This window comes from Harpia harpyja, chromosome 13 (assembly GCF_026419915.1).
Source record: "Harpia harpyja isolate bHarHar1 chromosome 13, bHarHar1 primary haplotype, whole genome shotgun sequence".
Lineage (NCBI taxonomy): Eukaryota > Metazoa > Chordata > Aves > Accipitriformes > Accipitridae > Harpia > Harpia harpyja.
In genome coordinates this window covers 14,282,943-14,300,296 of record NC_068952.1, presented here as the reverse complement: position 1 = coordinate 14,300,296, position 17,354 = coordinate 14,282,943, and the positions used below count along the sequence as shown (strand labels likewise).

The following is a 17,354-nucleotide window of genomic DNA, read 5'->3' as shown; positions in this document are numbered from 1 at the left end:
CCCATGATGCTCCAGATGTTAATAAGCCTAGAAAATACCTCAGCCTGGAGAACTGTCATATTCGGGTAAAAAAAAAAAAGAATTAAAAAAATCAGTAGTGGAAATGAAGAACTCCCTGTACAAAATGCAACTAACTGAAAACAAAGCTTTAGAGAGCAGACAGTGTTGTACCAGCTGATGAGCGTTTTAATGTTGTAGATAGGCGTAGGCCACAAGAACGTAGGAAACTGCAGGAGTACAGACCTGAGACTGAGGTGGGCAGAAGCAGGGAAGAAGGCTCTGACCTAAGGCGCCTGACTCTTCCTGCTGTCCATACACTATGTGGGGAGGAAAAAGAGAAGTGTCTCCTTGTCCAGATGTGCACGCGGGGGGGGGGGGGGGGGCTCTGAAAAGAAACCCGCGTTTTGCAGGAACTCCTGGCCGCTGCAGCCAGCCGCTGCCCCACGCCGCCCAGCCGCGCCCGGGGCCGGGGGCCGCCCGGCAGGAAGGGCCGCGGCAAACGAACGAGCCGGGAGCGACCGGCGCTGGCAGCCGGCTGCCTTCAACACAGAGCGAGTGGCGTCCTGCTCAAACGCTTCACTTCCAGCTTTTTTTTGGGGGGGAGGGGAGCGCCCCCCCAAGTGTTCCTTGGCTTTGGTGGACAACTTCGCCCAAGTGCCGCTTCGCGGGGCGGGGAGCGGGGCTGGCGAGGACGGGCTGTCCCCCACTGCAGCCGAAGCCCTCGGCCCGGAGGGGTCCCCGAGGGACCGGGGCCGGGGCGGGACCCCCGCGCTGCGCTGCGCTCCTCCATGTGCGCGGGCGGGGGAGGAGGCGTGTCCCCGCCGCGCCGCCTCCCGCTCGCCTGCCAGCCGGCCCCGGCGGAGCGGAGCGGCGCCGGGCGCGGTGCTCCCCGGCCCCGCCATGCCCGCGGCCGCGCCCCGGCCCCGGCCGGGCCCCGCGGAGGCGCCCTCCCGCCGGCGCTGAGGCCGCGGCCGCACCTGCACCTGCGAGCGGCACCGCGGGGGGGGCGCGCAGCCTCCGCCGCGCCCCGTCTCCCGCGCGGCCGCTGGGGCGCCCGCAGCGGCGCCTCTCCCGCCTTCCCTCCCTCCCTCCCCCGCTCCGTCCCTCCCCGCCCGCCCCGTCGCCAAGCGGGAGCCGCCAGCGGTGCGAGCAGAGCCGGAGCCGGGGCAGCCTCCGCCGGCCTCGCCGCCCTGCCCTGCCCTGCCCGCCCTTCCCCTCCTCCGCGCCGCCCAAGCCATGAACTTTGGCCGCGGCCCCTCGGTGGTGTTGAACGTCGGGGGCACCCGGTACTCCTTCTCCCGGGAGGTGCTGAAGGATTTCCCGCTGCGGCGGGTGAGCCGCCTGCACGGCTGCCTCTCGGAGCAGGACGTGCTGGAGGTGTGCGACGACTACGACCGGGAGCGGAACGAGTACTTCTTCGACCGGCACTCGGAGGCCTTCGGCTTCATCATGCTCTACGTGCGGCACGGCCACCTGCGCTTCGTGCCGCACATGTGCGAGCTCTCCTTCTACAACGAGATGATCTACTGGGGGCTGGAGGGCTCCCACCTCGACTACTGCTGCCAGCGCCGCCTCGACGACCGTATGTCCGAGACGTGCACCTACTACGCGGCGGAGGAGCCGCCGGGGGAGCCGGCCGGCGGCCCCGAGGGCAAGGGCCGGCGGCCGGCGGGAGCCGAGGGCGGGAAGTGGCTGGAGAGAATGAGGAGGACTTTCGAGGAGCCCACGTCTTCCGTGGCCGCCCAGGTCCTGGCCACCGTCTCCATCCTCTTCGTCATCGTGTCCATGGTGGTGCTGTGCGCCAGCACCCTGCCCGAGTGGCGGGTGCCAGAGAACCGCAGCGTGGAGGAGCAGAGCAGGTACACGGCAGAGTCAGTGAGGGAGCCCTCAGGGTAGGAGGATCCTTTATTTTCCCGCTGTCCGGTCCCCGTGTGTCCCGTCCAGTGTGTCCTGCCCCTCGTCCTGACGGTCCATAGCAGTAGCCGCCGCGGGCGGAGATCGCCCACGCGCCTTAAAACCCTGGCCCTGAACTGGGGAGCCAGGGGGGGATGTGGGGGTGTCTCGGGCGAGCGGGCGCTGCTCTGCCGGTCCGGCTCCCGCCGGGCTCTGCCCCGCGCCCGGTGGATCCGAGCGGAGGGGACGGCCGCGGGAGCGGAGCCCGGCGGCGGGCAGGGCTGCCGGCCCGGGGGCGCAGGCAGCAGCCGTGCTACGGGCAGCCCGCGGCCGGCCCGCAGGCTGGGGTCTCGGGCAGGCGGACGGCGGAGCAGGTGCCATCGGAACACGGCTCCTCTTCTCCGTAAGGGTCCCTCTGTCTGCGCAGGATCTTGGAGCTCTTATTTCCCCCCTTTTAGGAGCCACGGGGCTCCTTAGCCACACAGACAAGTTCAGACACTGGGAAGATCATATTAGGCCTTACAATTGTGGAAAAGAAGGGAAGGAAAACCCTGTGGGAAAAGCACAATCACGTATGTACGCCATCTGTATTCATACAGGTCCTTCTGCCGGAGCAGATCCCCTGCCTGTTACGGTTCTCTCTTGTAAAATCTTGCATGTGGGAATTACCCCTGCTCCTCTTTCCATCTCAGATTCTCTATATACGGGGAGCAGAGATGATCAGGCTGTGCAGTAAGCTCTTGCAAAGGCATCATATAAGTGCCCCACTGTATGAATGTAACAGATGTTTACATTTCCTCTAGATAAAACGTGTGTAAGCACGCTAAACGTTGCAAAACAGTTGCAGAAACCAGGGCGTGGGGTATAAGGCTCAATCCCGAGCCTTACTAGTAAGAACAAACCCTTTTTCATCTTCTTGGTGACCTTGGCTTAGGGTTACATCGATGCAACTCTGCTGACTTCAGGATCATTGTGCTCTCTCTCTCTCTTCTGTTCCCTAGAGAACAGAATCAAGACCACTCTGGTAGGATTTCTCCCGTAAATAAGACCGACGTATAAAGAAAGAAGTAAACGTTTCTTGTATTTGCTACCTTCTCCCATCTTCTAAAACAGACAGGATATTCAACAAAAAGTTTTCAGCTTTTTGCTGCTAAAGGGGTCCTACAGTGAAATTGCAGCCTTGCCATTATGAAATCATCATCTTTTACCATAGAGTTAATTGGAATGTGATGTATTATATCTTAGTAGCCAAATTAATTCCCTGGAAAGTATTTTCATAGTTTCCATTAGCTTAATGGAAAACTGCACCTGTATTTCTCACTGTACCTGAGCCAAAGAATTAATTGTATGAACAAAAAGAAAGCAGATACAGATTGAGAAGCTGTTGATTCCTGCTTAGATTCAGATATGTCAAAAGTTGCTCTTACAGGTTCTCCCAGTTAAAAAGCCTTACTTAGGCTTTGCAAGGTTATTTCAAAGGGTGGATGCTCTGGGTGATCTTACTGTAAGGCAGCAAATTGCTTAGATACGCCCAACAGACACAGGAAAATAGATGCAACACCACCATAGCATTAAGGACATCGGTCATATCTTTGTTCACATCTTCATGGTGTGGGAGTCAACAACAATTTTTCTCTTACTGAAAAAGTTCAACTTGCAGAGGAACAAGGCATGCGACGTGTAGTTTTTCTTTCATAGTACCTTTGTTTTCAAGAACATGTGTGTATTATGTACACGCATAATTTTACTCTTCTGAACAATTGCATTTTGTATACCAAGTGTTTGAAGGATAAGGTCCTAAATACTTGTACGCTATAGTAGCCAAGCTCTTCACAGGGCAGTGAAGGCTACTTTTAAAACCAGAAGGACCACCATCAATGGTAGGGTGAGTTTCTTCAGTACTCCTTGTAGTACTCTGTGAAATTGCAACAAAAAAAGAGAGCTAACCATAAAAGTTGCGGCTGAACAGTTTCTAACCATCTTCTTGCAAAAGTCTGTCACATATAAACACTGATACAGGCTGGTTCATTTCACGTGTGACTTAACCTGTGTGCTCTCACTGCACAGGAACTGATAGCAATTTAATGGCAAACACATGGAAAATGGATAGAAATGTGTTCCTTTCTGTCCACAGCTGGTCACCTGCTGAGGTGACCTTGTTCTCTCACAGGAGCCACTCCTTTCTTTACTGCGTATGCTGCATCATGACTAAAAAGCCTGTTATGCCTGGAAAAAAAGGTGTGAGCTACAGTTGCTTTTGAGTGATCCAGTTTGGTTACAACTACTTATACATGCCATAGGATTTGACCTAACACGCCCAGTTGTCATCTGACTTTATTTCCCTTTATTTGTTTATAGTTTCTTTTGTTTGTAGTTATTTCATTTAAAATTAGTTAGGTTTTCAAAACCTAAGTAGCTAAGTGGCTTATTTGAAAATCTGCCCACAGAAATCACACAGGAGTGTCTGGGATTGCATACTCTGGCAATACTGTCCATCTTAGGTGAGAAGACTTTTAAAAATCTGGCCACTAGTTTCTGATACATTTAGAAGTTTGAAGCCAAATTCTGTCTTTTGTTTATTAACCAAGGTTCCTCACTGAAATAAAAAAATTTTATCTAACATGATAATACAATAATTTATATTTTTTTTTGTCAAGAGAAATTGTGACATTAATGCTGTATCGGAGTTTTGACTCACATGGCACTGTAATTACTACTATGAAGACTTTACATTATTCTAAAAACATACTTTGAAAAGTTTTAGAAATGAAAATTGAATGGGCTTATCCAGAAGTCCTTAGGCTGTAGATTTTGGATGTAACTGCCTATTCAGATCAGCATAAGCCACTGCTTAGAAGAGGTGAGAACTACCTCATGAAATTCAGCAACTTCTTTGATACTTTTAGTCTCTCACGTGCTTACTAATAAACTCCCCTGTCCTTCCCTTGATGTTATGTTACAGTTCAGAAAGCCACATGGATTATTTCTGTAACTAAACTGTAGTAACCGTCCCCAGAACCACTTTGGCAGCTGTAGTAAGAACAGCTCTAGCAGTGTGTCTCCAGCTTGCCTGGACATCATCTTTAGAAGTGAGGGGTCACCAACCCTGTAATTTACAAAATCAGCCTCTTTAATGAGGTTTGCAGTGGGGGGTTGCTGCAGCTGCCAGCTAATACCAGCTGTGTTTATTTTTCTTGTATGAACACCTCTTCACCAGAAGAGGAATTGAGTCCACCAAACTTTTCTCAGAAACCATTATGTTGTTATGACTTACCATGGTGACCACACTCTCAAGGGTGAACAGCCTATAGCTATTTCTGATCCTGTGGAGTAATACCCTTTAGAGGGCAACAGAGAACTCCATGAGTAAACCTTTTTAAGGAGAGAGGGATGGGGAATCTGACCTCCGAATTTCACAGATCTTACAGACACTGACAATATAATTCCCTGATTTGCAGGGGGATTGCCTTCCCCAGGTCCATTCTCAGGCTGAGGGATGAGTTACTAAATTTCTTGGATTTTAAGATTTTTGCTCTCTTCCCTGCCTTGGCACGTTTCACTTATCAGAGCTAAAGATTTGCATCAGATTTGCACAGTTTAGGAGCAGACAGCAGGGACACCTGTCTCCCCTTCTGTTGCTTCTGGCAATTTCAAGTCATCTTTGCTTGCCTCTGAACTGTGCCAACAGATGCATACTGCGAGCCTCTGATCACGGACCTGTCCACTCACTGATCGTAAGGATAATCTTTTGGGGAGAGCTTCTCAAGCCTGTAATAGGAAGTCATTTGAAGCTGCTTGACTTACTGCCAGCACAGTTCTATCTACCTGCCTTTAAACTATTTTTCTAATGCTAAATATGAGTAGCTAGTTAGCACAAGGGAGAGACTGTTGCCCCTTTTCCGCTTACTAATCGTGATTAAATTTGTATTGAAAGAATCACTTGGTTATCAAGCCTATATGATTGCTGTGTTCTTAAGCAAAAGCAAATAAACACAGTAACTTCTCCAAACAGCATCTCTCAACAGATGCCAGTGGGCTGCTTTTCATCTCTGCAAAACATCAGCTTAAAAAGTTGCATTTGAATTTTAAACACACAAAAATCACTATTCCTTTATGGTGGTGGAATTTCAGAACACCCGAATGCTCATGTCCAACATCTGTTCAAAAAAAGTAAGAACTTCTTTTCCTGGGTGAGATCTAACCTGAACACCACATTTTTGCTAAGTTAAAGCAGTAGGCTGAAGGTAAAGAATGGAACTACAGACCTAAGTTAAAAACAGAGACATGGATTCTTCTAATGAATTCACGAGCTTTTTGAAAACTAGAGATAACAGAAGGAACAGACATGTATCACTGCCTGGCCACAGGAGAACCCTACCGAACTCGCCAGGGCTAGGTGCCGCTCATGTTGCAAGCATATGGAAAAGATGCTGAGGACCCCCAGGGCTCGAGATGTTCATATCCACGTATCCCCTGAGAGCTGGGTCATTACAGCCTCCCACATAAAGCACCGGATTTCAATGCATCAAGACATATTATTGCTACCAAAGCAGGGACAGAATGGAAAAAAGCCAGCAAGGTTTTTAAAGCAGGGAAACTAGCTGTTCTGTGGCCCTTACTCTACAGTTTGTAGTGAGACAGAAACCCTGCTGATTTCAAAAGGATTAAAAAGAAAAGACATTTGCTGAAATGACTAGGAATCTTCCTGAGCAGGAATTTGGTACTTCTGGCTACTGCTTGGAGGTTTTTCAGGTTTAATGTGCTTTACATGGAAATATGCTTTAGCAACAATTTAACAAATCAGTGCTGACAGACTTTAATCTTTAATCCTGTTATATACTGCCTTTAATCATATTGTCTGTTTTCCTCATGTGTCCCGTTGATGTGTATGTTTTATTTACAAGCTTAATAGATAATAGTGCCACTAATGAATATTTTGGCTAGATTTCAACCAACTCACCAGGGGATATTGAAAGTATACAAATTGGCATGCTGGGGCAAAGAATAATGCTAAGTTGAGATATTCTAAGACATTCACAGTATGATTTTTTTAGTAATAACAAACTAGTCTTGTTAGTGATTGAAAAAATAATTTCTGAAGTGGTTTAACTCACTGTACATAAAATAGCTTATTCTGAAAGGAAGTTACCAGATGGAACAGAAAATTGAACAGTGATGGGATTACAGTAGAAATGAGGCTTACAAAGGCTTGATTTTCCGTTTATGGACAAAAGACTCATTAGAGCAATCTTGAAAGACTCTTGGGTACCAAGTGGCTTAAAATTTTAGGAGAAAAACCCTCTTTCATGTGCTTAGGTCTGGGACAATGAAGAGTAAATTTGAGCAGAAACAACCTGTAACTGAATAAAAATTAGGACTCAGTATTTGCTCTGATTATTTATAAATTTTGTGGGGAATCTTCAAGCAAACACTTCATGAGTTTGCTTTTAATTTCTCCTCTCCTTTTTGAATAACAGCTATTTTAAAACTGAACTGATGGGGGGAAAAAAAACAACTAAAAACTGTGATGGAAGTTTGTAAAATAGGTACTACATTTTAGCAAATCAAGCTTATGATATATAGTTATAGATTTTAATACAGCATTATTCCAAGAATAGGCAATAAAAGGCAGTCTGTCCTGTGAATATGCAGCAAATACTTTAAGAATTGATTACAGAAGATACAGTAACTTTAGCCTTCTGAGTGCATGCATTTTATTTGGCTTTAACCTTCATACTCAGTTCTAAGTTCTCTTGAGGACTAACTGTTAAATAATGCTTTCCTTATTAGATGTTATTTATCCATTAACAAGGTTAGCTATAAAGATAAGACTACAAGGAGAGGGAGACTTGATCTGAAAGTGGAAACATAGTATGTAGCACTCCAGATCTCCCAACAGGCCAGAGGTTTCTAGTTCTTCTCACCAAAGTACACACTTTTACGTGATTCACCAGGACTGCCGAAATCCATCTACCCAGGCAAAGAGAAGTGATAAGACAGGAAAAATGAAAAATGTTTCACTGGTCACTAAGAAGTAAGGAGAGGAAAGAAAAAAAATAAGGGACACCCTTCTTCATTATCTTCTCCCTAGCCAGGATGCGTATAATTGATGAGAAAGAAGGAGAGATGTAGAATGGAGAAATGGAAGTGCAGTATATAATGGAGTGGCAGTAATGCATCCCCCACTGTCTTGATCTTGCTTTGTCATTTTTGCATCAGTGATGTTCCTTAGCTCTCTTAAAGTCCGTTCTACAATAAAAGACTTCTTCAGTCCTACCTACTGAAGAGATTTACAGTATCTCTTGTGCTAGGAACTGCCATAGTAAAGCAATGGACTGATCACATTTCATGGATTTTTACTTGTACAACTATTCCCCAAAGTTATACCGGACCACTAAATCAATGTTGATTCATAAAGAAGACTTCTACTGAATCACAACAATCAGGGCCTAACTTCCTTAAAGCTCAATTCAGAGATAACCTGCCTAATTTGTGACAAAATGGAGGAATCACATTTTCAACATTACCAGGGCATCAGGAGGAAATACCGAGTGAAAAAGCTTTAAATTTTAGTATAATTACAAATTGCTTTTTCATTCAAATGCTCCATGTCACAGGGTATAGGCAGCACTACCAGAGAAATCTCATAAAATGTAATGAAAGAGAGTCTGTTTGAATTGTTGAATATCCTGGCTGCAACTTTCTATCCACATATAATTATTCTTTTAATTATTACAAGAAATCTCAACTAGCCAACGTGTAAGTACATTCAGACTTTATCAGTGTGTCCATTACCATGATCTTGCTGTTTCACTGATTTTACTAGGGAAAATTTCAGGTATTTCCTCATCGTGTAAAAAGGATTTAAGAGAACTTACCCATTAACATTTTTTCTTGATTTTTTTTCAACATAAAGGAATGATAACCCACATTATACAATAACTTTCATATATTCTGTACATGACACTTGTTTAGAAGACATTATGATCTGAGCATTTTTTAAAAGAAATTAAATCTGCATCTGAGGTAGTTATCACTGTCATTATTAAAAAACACTAGTACTTTCAAAAGCTTAATTTTTAAGAGAACACGTAATTCTTAAGAGCAAGCTATTTTTGAAATTCACAGGTCTTTCCATCAAAAGGTGCTAACATGAACAAGTGTTTTATAAGCCCTTTATGAAGAAAGGCCACTTGCTTACAGAACTTTCATTTTTATTCATGAAACAGTAAAAACAAGGTCTGATTTTATGTGAATAATAATTTCTTTAAGTAATTAATTTATATTCATTTAAATTTGCTGTGGCTGGAATTACAGTGTACCTTACAACTTTAGATCAACTGACCGTTGCTGTTTCCTCCATTTTTTAGCATAAAACTAAAGTGAATGAATGAATAAGATGAAATTAATAAAAAAATAAATAAAACTTTGGTGTATGAAAGTTAGTTTATAGAGTCTATTAGTATAATTATAGAAGTTACAGAAGAATATTTTCTTTCTAACAGGCCATTGTCTTAATAATAACAATAGATTTCAGAACTGGTAAAAAATTATGCAGATATGTTAGGGAAGCAAAATTTTAGGTTTGAAATGACAGTCCGATTATTACTTGCAAATCATTACTTTTCTACAGACACTACCTTGTTAGGATCCCTGCAGGAGCAAAAAAGCTCTGGTTGTATGTGGTATTTTCAAATCCCCAATCTTGCATAAGTTTGGCTTCAGACCTGTTGATATGAGAAGGCATTGGTCATTGGCTTTTTCTTTGCTCAAACTGTTGGTGAAAAAGATAAACAAAGGAAAGAGGGAAAGATTAGCTCCCATTCCCTCCTGTATTAAACAAGTGAGCGCAGTCTGAATTCTTAAGAAAAGGGTTATTTTCAGATGGGAGATTTGAGACTACATGCACAACAGTTATTAAATAATCTTAGAGCAACATTTTCGTCTTCTGTTTCTACCTTCCACTGGTTTCAAGTTGAGATATTCTCAAGTCTCATTCACTGCACTGGGACTTGAAAATGTTTAAGAAGATACTGAAGTCACCTTCCAGGATTTCTTTTCTTAAGGCCATTATTTGTATTTGGCAAGAAGATGATCTTGCCTATTGCTTTGGTTTCCTTGACATTTTTGCTGCAACACAGGTTAGGTGGAGTTACGTTTAAAACAAAAGAAAAAATTCAGTAACACAGAGCATAGTGGTAAATAGGAAGACACAAGCTTATTACTTGGTGTACCCAATGATGAAAAATAAAATACCATCTGTATTTACTGGCAGTACCTATAAAGTTCTGAATATATTTATAGCTAAGCCCCTGTTTGGGATGCAAGTCAGACTGGTTTAGGCTGGTTCCTGAAGAGCCAAGTTGCATGAATTATCCAATGCGAAAGCTGATTTCTGCCTACTCCACTTCCTTTTTAGTCTAGCAGTCTGGTTCTATACATTGTTGTTCATAACCAGCCAGTTCACTGATTTGCAGTCCTTAGCATTCCCAAGTGGATCACACCTCACAGATTTAAAACAAACAAACAAAAGAACAAAATCCCCCAAAACTCAACCAACAAAACCAAAACAAACAAACAAAGGTGTTCTAGATAACGTTACACATTGGCATTTCCTGTAGGGTTCCAGTTTTTGTAGGCGTACTTGCCCAGTATTAGAATCAGTAGCAATCTGTAATTCAGAGAAAATGATCCGTGAGTGAGTTTTTAGCGATGATCAGTTTAAACTCCTCAATAGATCCTCAGGTTAATTGCTGAAATCTGGTGCTACATGCATAGGATAAGAATAGCATGGCTTTCTGTTTGTTGTTTGTGAAGGTCTGAGTGTCAATTTGGTAATATCTGTGAACAAACCAAACATCCACTAAAGCTTTTGCACAGAAATAAATACTGTACTTTGTTTCTTTTGACAGGATAATTGAAGCTATCTGCATAGGCTGGTTCACTGCAGAGTGCATTGTGAGGTTCATCGTCTCCAAAAACAAGTGTGAGTTTGTCAGAAGACCTCTCAACATCATTGATTTACTGGCAATTACTCCTTACTACATCTCTGTTCTAATGACAGTTTTCACAGGGGAAAATTCACAGCTTCAGAGGGCTGGCGTCACCTTGAGGGTCTTAAGAATGATGAGGATTTTTTGGGTGATTAAACTGGCTCGTCATTTCATTGGCCTTCAAACACTTGGTCTGACTCTGAAGCGTTGTTACAGAGAGATGGTGATGCTACTTGTCTTTATCTGTGTTGCTATGGCAATTTTCAGTGCACTTTCCCAGCTTCTTGAAAATGGGCTGGACTTGGGAACAAAGAATAAGGATTATGCCAGCATTCCTGCTGCTTGTTGGTGGGTGATCATCTCAATGACCACGGTTGGTTATGGTGACATGTGTCCCATCACTGTACCAGGAAGGATTCTTGGAGGAATTTGTGTGGTTAGTGGCATTGTTTTATTAGCCTTGCCAATCACTTTCATTTATCACAGCTTTGTGCAATGTTACCATGAGCTCAAGTTCCGATCCGCTAGGTACAGTAGAAGCCTCTCTGCTGAATTTTTAAATTGACCAAACTTGCATTCTGTTGTAGTTACTTGCTAAGCTTTGTCTTAGAAGAGAATGGTGGAAGGTCCCTTCGCGTGTCCTCCTTGACTGGATGGTCCTATGGAACAACATTCTCGCCAGCCTGGAGAAAGCCCGTCACCATTCAGACAGGAAGGATGGCCATCTGCCTTGAGCACCTTGCAGGGAGAGGGAGTGATGTTTCAAATTTGAGAGAAAAAAATCAACAACAGAGGATTCAGAAGTCCTCAACCAGATCAGTCTGGTCTTCCGTTTGCCTTTCCACACAAAAGCAGAACAAAAAATGGGCTTAACACTGAGATCTGTCATTCCCATAATTACATCCTATACCATTCTAAGCAACGTGTAGCAGAAGTTTTTCAAAGATTTCAGTATCTAAATGCTCCATAGAGGCACTGATAACTTCTTGCCTGAAGTTATCTCCACTTCTAACTCAGATAACCAAATTAGATACTGAAGGAGAATCACTACTACTTTTGAGCTTCGCAACAGAGTAGAGCTGGTTCTGTAACTCGGGAACGATGAAGAATATAGGTCTGTAGGGCAAAAAAATCTTGAGGCCTGATTCTGATCTTTGATGATGCACACAAATCTTCTGTAAAACCACTGAAGTCAGTGGCATTGCTCTGAATTTGATAATTCAAAGAAGTGCAAGAAGTGCACCTCTGAATGGTGTTGCAAGGACTTCCTTAGCCACAATTAAATTTCTTTTCTGGAACCAAATTGTTAGTAGAAGCAAGTGTTGTACTTTATAAAGATAAGCATAAAAAATCAGGCATTGATAAATGTATTTTCTGGTAGCTTAGTGGGGGAGCTATCCAAATTTTACATACATTCAGTTCAACTCCATCCACCTGAAGTTACATACTCATAAGCATGTATTTTTTTCCTCCCATTTAATTAAACATATATATCATAGTGAAAGTTCTCTAAGACAAATTATAAGATTCCATAAGACAAATTATAAGATTCCATCACTTGAAACAGTCTGGAGAAAGCACTGAAAAATAAGAGTAGCTGCTCCCTGTCAGATGAGACTCTTCATCACCTTTAAACTCTGCAATCCTTATTGAAGGATACACTTTAATGGAAGTTTTAAAAACAACTGTAAAAAGCCCAGAGCATACCAAAGAAAGTAAAATATAGAAGTGTGAGCTGCACTTGGCAAAATGGTATATTCTCCAGTGTAACTAGAAAATTAAAATGAATCAAGTTAGGTTCTGAAATATTGTTCACTACATTTCTTGTGTAGTACTCCTTAATAGCATCGTTCAGTATAATTCTGAAAGGCTGCTACATAGAAATGTGCAGTTAGATACTAAAACACATTAAGGTACAGCTTTACAAATTTGGGTACCAATAAACATCAACAGAGAGCTTTCTTATTAACATGGAAGTTCAGAGTCATGAGCATTGTTGAATTTGGTGTGCTTGCCTGGAAATACTGCATTTACTATTACCGTGCTGTAGAAGCATCTTTTATATATGTGTTTGTTAGAAGCTTTAGAAGTAAAATGAGTACCACCTAGAACACACATCTCTGGAATTGCTCACTCAAAAGTACCACATTGGTCAGTAACCAGTACATTGAAGGCTCTACCCCGAGACCTGAAAAATTCATTATCATTTTAAGTGGTCTTAGTCTTAAGTAGTCTTAAAGAATTACATTGCAAACACAATTCTTCTGAAGACCTGAAAATAATTTTAGTAGCCTTCTTACAGACAAGCTTGACTTTTCCTTCAGTAGTTTTTCAAGACTACGTTATTAAGTAATGTGACAGCTATACCTCCGTTTCTTGCCACTGACGCGTTCTGGTGTTCAGAAGGTTAGCTCTGTAGTTCCCTGTACTACTATATTTATGCCTTTTATATCAGAATCATGTCATTCAGAAACCGGCTCCAGCATTCCCCACAGAGAGGTGAATATGAGATAAGCAAAAATTTCTTTCTTAGGTGAGATTCACAGCTGATGTTAGTTAGGCAAGTTGTGACTTCAGAGACTTAGATGTTTTACACCAGCAGAGATGCTGGCTCTGTATTCCTGCATGTGTACCTATATATATCCTGCATATATTATAGTCAGTTGAAATGTTTTTTTTTTCTCCTCACAAAAAATTTCCTCCTTGACAAAATTGAAATTTCAGACTTTAATCCAAACACAGCTGTTGAAGAAAATGACATTTTCATCTTCTAATGAAAAGATTATTTTGACAGTATCAGAACCATTTTCAAGGAGAAAATTGCTATTTTTTTGTACTCTGCTCCAATTTTTTTTTTCCATTAAAAATAGGTAAAAAAAAAACACTTAAGGAATTAGCCCTACAGATTTTTGTATGCTGTTTTTAACGCTTGGGAAAAATACTGTTTTACATAAAACTCCTTAAAACTTAGCATTTTGTCCATGTATTGTATTTAACCAAACCAATACCCTGAGATACAACCCTCCTCCCACAAAATGCCCAAACCATCATCACAATGACAATAGTTTGAGATCCATACAGAATATGAATATATTTCAAAGTACGTTGCAATCTTGGTTTCAACACAAAATAAAATGCATTTCAGCACTACCTGTAAATCTAATCTTTAGATGCCCATACAAAGGAAAAAATGCAAATTAATGCACATAATAATTTGTGAATACCAATTTGCACCATGAATCATTTTGTATAAGCAATTAAGGACAGGAAGTTTTCAAAGATCCAGGGTATATGTGGTATACAAACAAAATGTTTGATCCTTTATAAAGTGTTTTCCAGCTAAAGAATCCTTTCCCAATGTAAAAAGATTATCTAATGAAAATAATTGTGTAAAGGAGATTATCTTAAGTCGTACTTTTTTTTAACAGCCTATGTTCACTTTTTAGATGGCAAAATATGAACAGAATGACCTAATGTATTTTTTAATTTGAGTTATAATAAAAATATTTTGAAACTGCTCTATATAAGCCCACTAAGGAGAGATACTGGGGTGTTGCTTTTTTATTGTTGTATGGTTATCAGTGTGTAGACTTTAGTTTCCTTAGAAACCAAGTTGAAGTAACGTGATCTTAACGGTAGCCTTAAAACAGAATTTTATAGTAAGTAAATAGGTTCCTGGCTTCCAGTAATATATGTCATCTTATTTTCAATGGACCAGTGGTTTTTTAGTGAAACTTTAAAAAGCCTGAATTATATGTGTAGTCAAAAATAAGCATACTTTTAAACAGATGAAACTGGTTTAGTAGAAGTTCACTTGAGGCCATGTTTTATGCAGACATGGGGTGTAGCGCTCTATTTCAAAATACAGCGTTTCAAAGCCAAGTGAAGACAAGCTGGCTTATTTCTAATCATTGCCAGTTTGAACCCTATACAATAAAATACTTCATGGGCAGTAGCTCTTTCAATATCTGAAACATTCACAGTTGGGACAAATTAGATTAAATACAAATATAATAAAACTGGGGATAAATGAAGACAGCTTATATAATTGTGATTCAGCCTTCTGTTCATCTAAAACTAAAACCAATGCCAGTAAGTTTTGAACTGCCATTATATGTTTTGATGACAACAAAGGTTAATCATACATTACATACTAGGTTCAAACCTTAGGACTGACTTATTGGGAACTATATATTGGCTGCAGTCCTTCAAGGTACTGTGTACCACTTAAAAGCATTTGATCATTAATGGAATCACTGAAATGGAAACCTGTCTAGGGTACATTTTCCTTCTACAGTTCTACATGAAGCAGCATCCCCAAAATCACAAAGAATGGAGGATTATCATTTCCCTTGACGTAAGACTTGGAAATGATATTGTCATGATGAATACCCACAAAAAAAAAAAAAAAAGAGAAAGAAAGATTAATTTGATTGACTGATGATTTTCAACAGTTTTATCAGCATAGGGATCAGCCATTTAAATATGTGATATTCATTCTTACTGTACAGTGGCTTATCCTGGTGTACATAGCAGCAAGTTTGAGGAAGATAAAAATCCTGTTAATGCGAGATTCGTATCTTGATACCCATATATTTAGAGGAAAAGGTACTGGGTTTTCATATCGTGTATGCAATTTGTGTCCATAAAGGAATCGGTCTTCAGCTTCTGTAGCATTCAACCCTCATGTTTCCAGAATAAAACTGAAGTCCTTATGGGTTCAAAACACTTGTCTCTTCCCCTCTGGGTAACAACTACAAAAATCTTACCAGATCTGAATGGCTGCCAGGAAGTGGTCATATGCACACACCAGCCAGCTAAATTCAGCAGCCAAACCAGCCAGTTTCCTGGGAACCAGCACAACGAACAAGGTCTGCTGTGCTCTGAATTTTCTCCCACCTAAGAGGTTAAGGATAAAACTACTGATTAAAGTTTGATCATTTGAAGTACCTGGAAAATTTTAGAATTATCCTTTCAAATGATCTTCGAAGGAGACATTTGCTGGAAAATTAAATAAGCTATGCATAGCAAAAAAGATGATAGAGCTTTATAAAAAATTTTCCACTACGATTTTTAAAAAAGGAAATTGACTCTCATTTTCTCTTATTTGTAAAAGCAAACATGCAGGTCAGGATACATGATGCTAGTTAAACTTGCTACATAAAACAGATCCCTGTTTAAAATATGTAGACTTAGTGAGAAAGGTCTTCCAGCTTTGCTAGAGCTGTAACAGTTTACACTAGCTGAAGAGCTGCCCCATATGGAAGAAACAACAAAATGCTGGTTTCATGGTGAAAAACTAATATGATGTATGGCCTGTGAAGTGCAACACAAAGTAGAGAGTATCTTTTGCAGATGACAGGATAGGTTAAGCATCAAGAAGGCTGCACAGTGAGCAACCAAGAATGACAATCTGCTTGACAAGAAATTTTAAGACCCACAGAAGAATATAAATCTTTGGTCAAATTAATAAAATGTGAATGCTTGCAACTATACATTTTAGACTCCTTTGTTCTTTACAAACACAAAGGTTTATAATTCTATAGAACATTAATTTTATATATTGATTGCTTATCTGTAAAGAAAAATGTATACTATAATTTGAAAAGGTAATAAATGTGTTTTCTTGATGTGAATACACAATTAGATGCATAAAATCACGTAATAAAATTTGCTGGTCTTGTTGCTATATTTCATGGACTAGTGGTCAAAACACAAATGTTTATAAAATGTGTTCTTTTTAACAAATGAATTCTGTGGCTATTTATATTGGTATTGTACCTTGGCAAAAACTTCTTTCCTTTAACAATTTTTGGCTACTGAGAAGTCTGCCATTTAGAACCCAGGAGTTTTACTCAACAGAAAATTTAAGTATTTGATCCAGAAGTTAGTCTGAGCCAGAAAATAAAGTTAAACCTACACAGGGTTACTCTTCAGCAACTTGAGTATCTATTACAATCATGGACAACAGAACTGTCAAAACAAAAATAAAAAGCAGCCATGTAACACATACATTATTCCTCAGGGATTACTTATAAGAACAAATCTGGAAAAATGGATTTAATTTGGCTTCAAGTTCACCAAAATGTATTTATGTTAAAAAAAACCCCAAAACATCAACATGGTGTTCATTCTGGAATTTCAAAGCCACCAGAAATTTCACCAGTGCAATGCTTGCATTATTGTGAACAGATCTGAGACACTCTGGTGATTCTTTAAATGCAGCCATTTCAAAAGTACTTCCAAAAATAATCACAACTAATGTTCTTTTAAAAAAAAGCTTGAATATTTTAAGAGATCATTGAATTATGAACTATTCTGGCACCAGCCCACTGCATTATTATGAAAATGAACAGACTTTACGTTTAGAAGTCAAGCATTTTTACTTCTCATATTTTATTTATTAGTTTTAAAAGTTTTACATAAAATCAATCAGTGAAGAAACGAAGCAGGTATCCACATAGTCAT

The 17,354-nt window shown here is 41.1% G+C and overlaps 1 protein-coding gene and 1 long non-coding RNA gene across 3 annotated transcripts; one reads left to right on the top strand and one right to left on the bottom strand.

Moving 5' to 3' along the window:
• Window positions 1-1,165: 1,165 nt before the first annotated feature.
• On the top strand, window positions 1,166-15,302 carry KCNG3 (potassium voltage-gated channel modifier subfamily G member 3). Of its 2 annotated transcripts, none has more exons than XM_052806009.1 (2): window positions 1,166-1,859; window positions 10,806-15,302. In XM_052806009.1, the coding sequence occupies exons 1-2, from the start codon at window positions 1,237-1,239 to the stop codon at window positions 11,449-11,451; spliced, it is 1,269 nt and encodes a 422-aa protein (XP_052661969.1). In that variant the 5' UTR covers window positions 1,166-1,236; the 3' UTR covers window positions 11,452-15,302. The 2 variants fall into 2 exon arrangements, with proteins under 2 accessions (XP_052661969.1, XP_052661968.1); XM_052806008.1 differs by having other exon boundaries at window positions 1,166-1,892.
• On the bottom strand, window positions 6,631-10,809 carry LOC128150109 (uncharacterized). The gene is made up of 2 exons (XR_008237938.1): window positions 9,534-10,809; window positions 6,631-7,863 (listed from the first exon to the last, which is right to left on the bottom strand). It is a non-coding gene; the product is annotated as an uncharacterized LOC128150109 (long non-coding RNA).
• Window positions 15,303-17,354: the final 2,052 nt, after the last annotated feature.

Bases quoted from the DNA above. Each gene is read 5' to 3' on its own strand.
- KCNG3 (XM_052806008.1), top strand. From the start codon at position 1,237: ATGAACTTTGGCCGCGGCCCCTCGGTGGTGTTGAACGTCGGGGGCACC. The intron at 1,893-10,805 runs GTAGGAGGATCC...TTCTTTTGACAG, and splicing joins TCAGTGAGGGAGCCCTCAGG to GATAATTGAAGCTATCTGCA.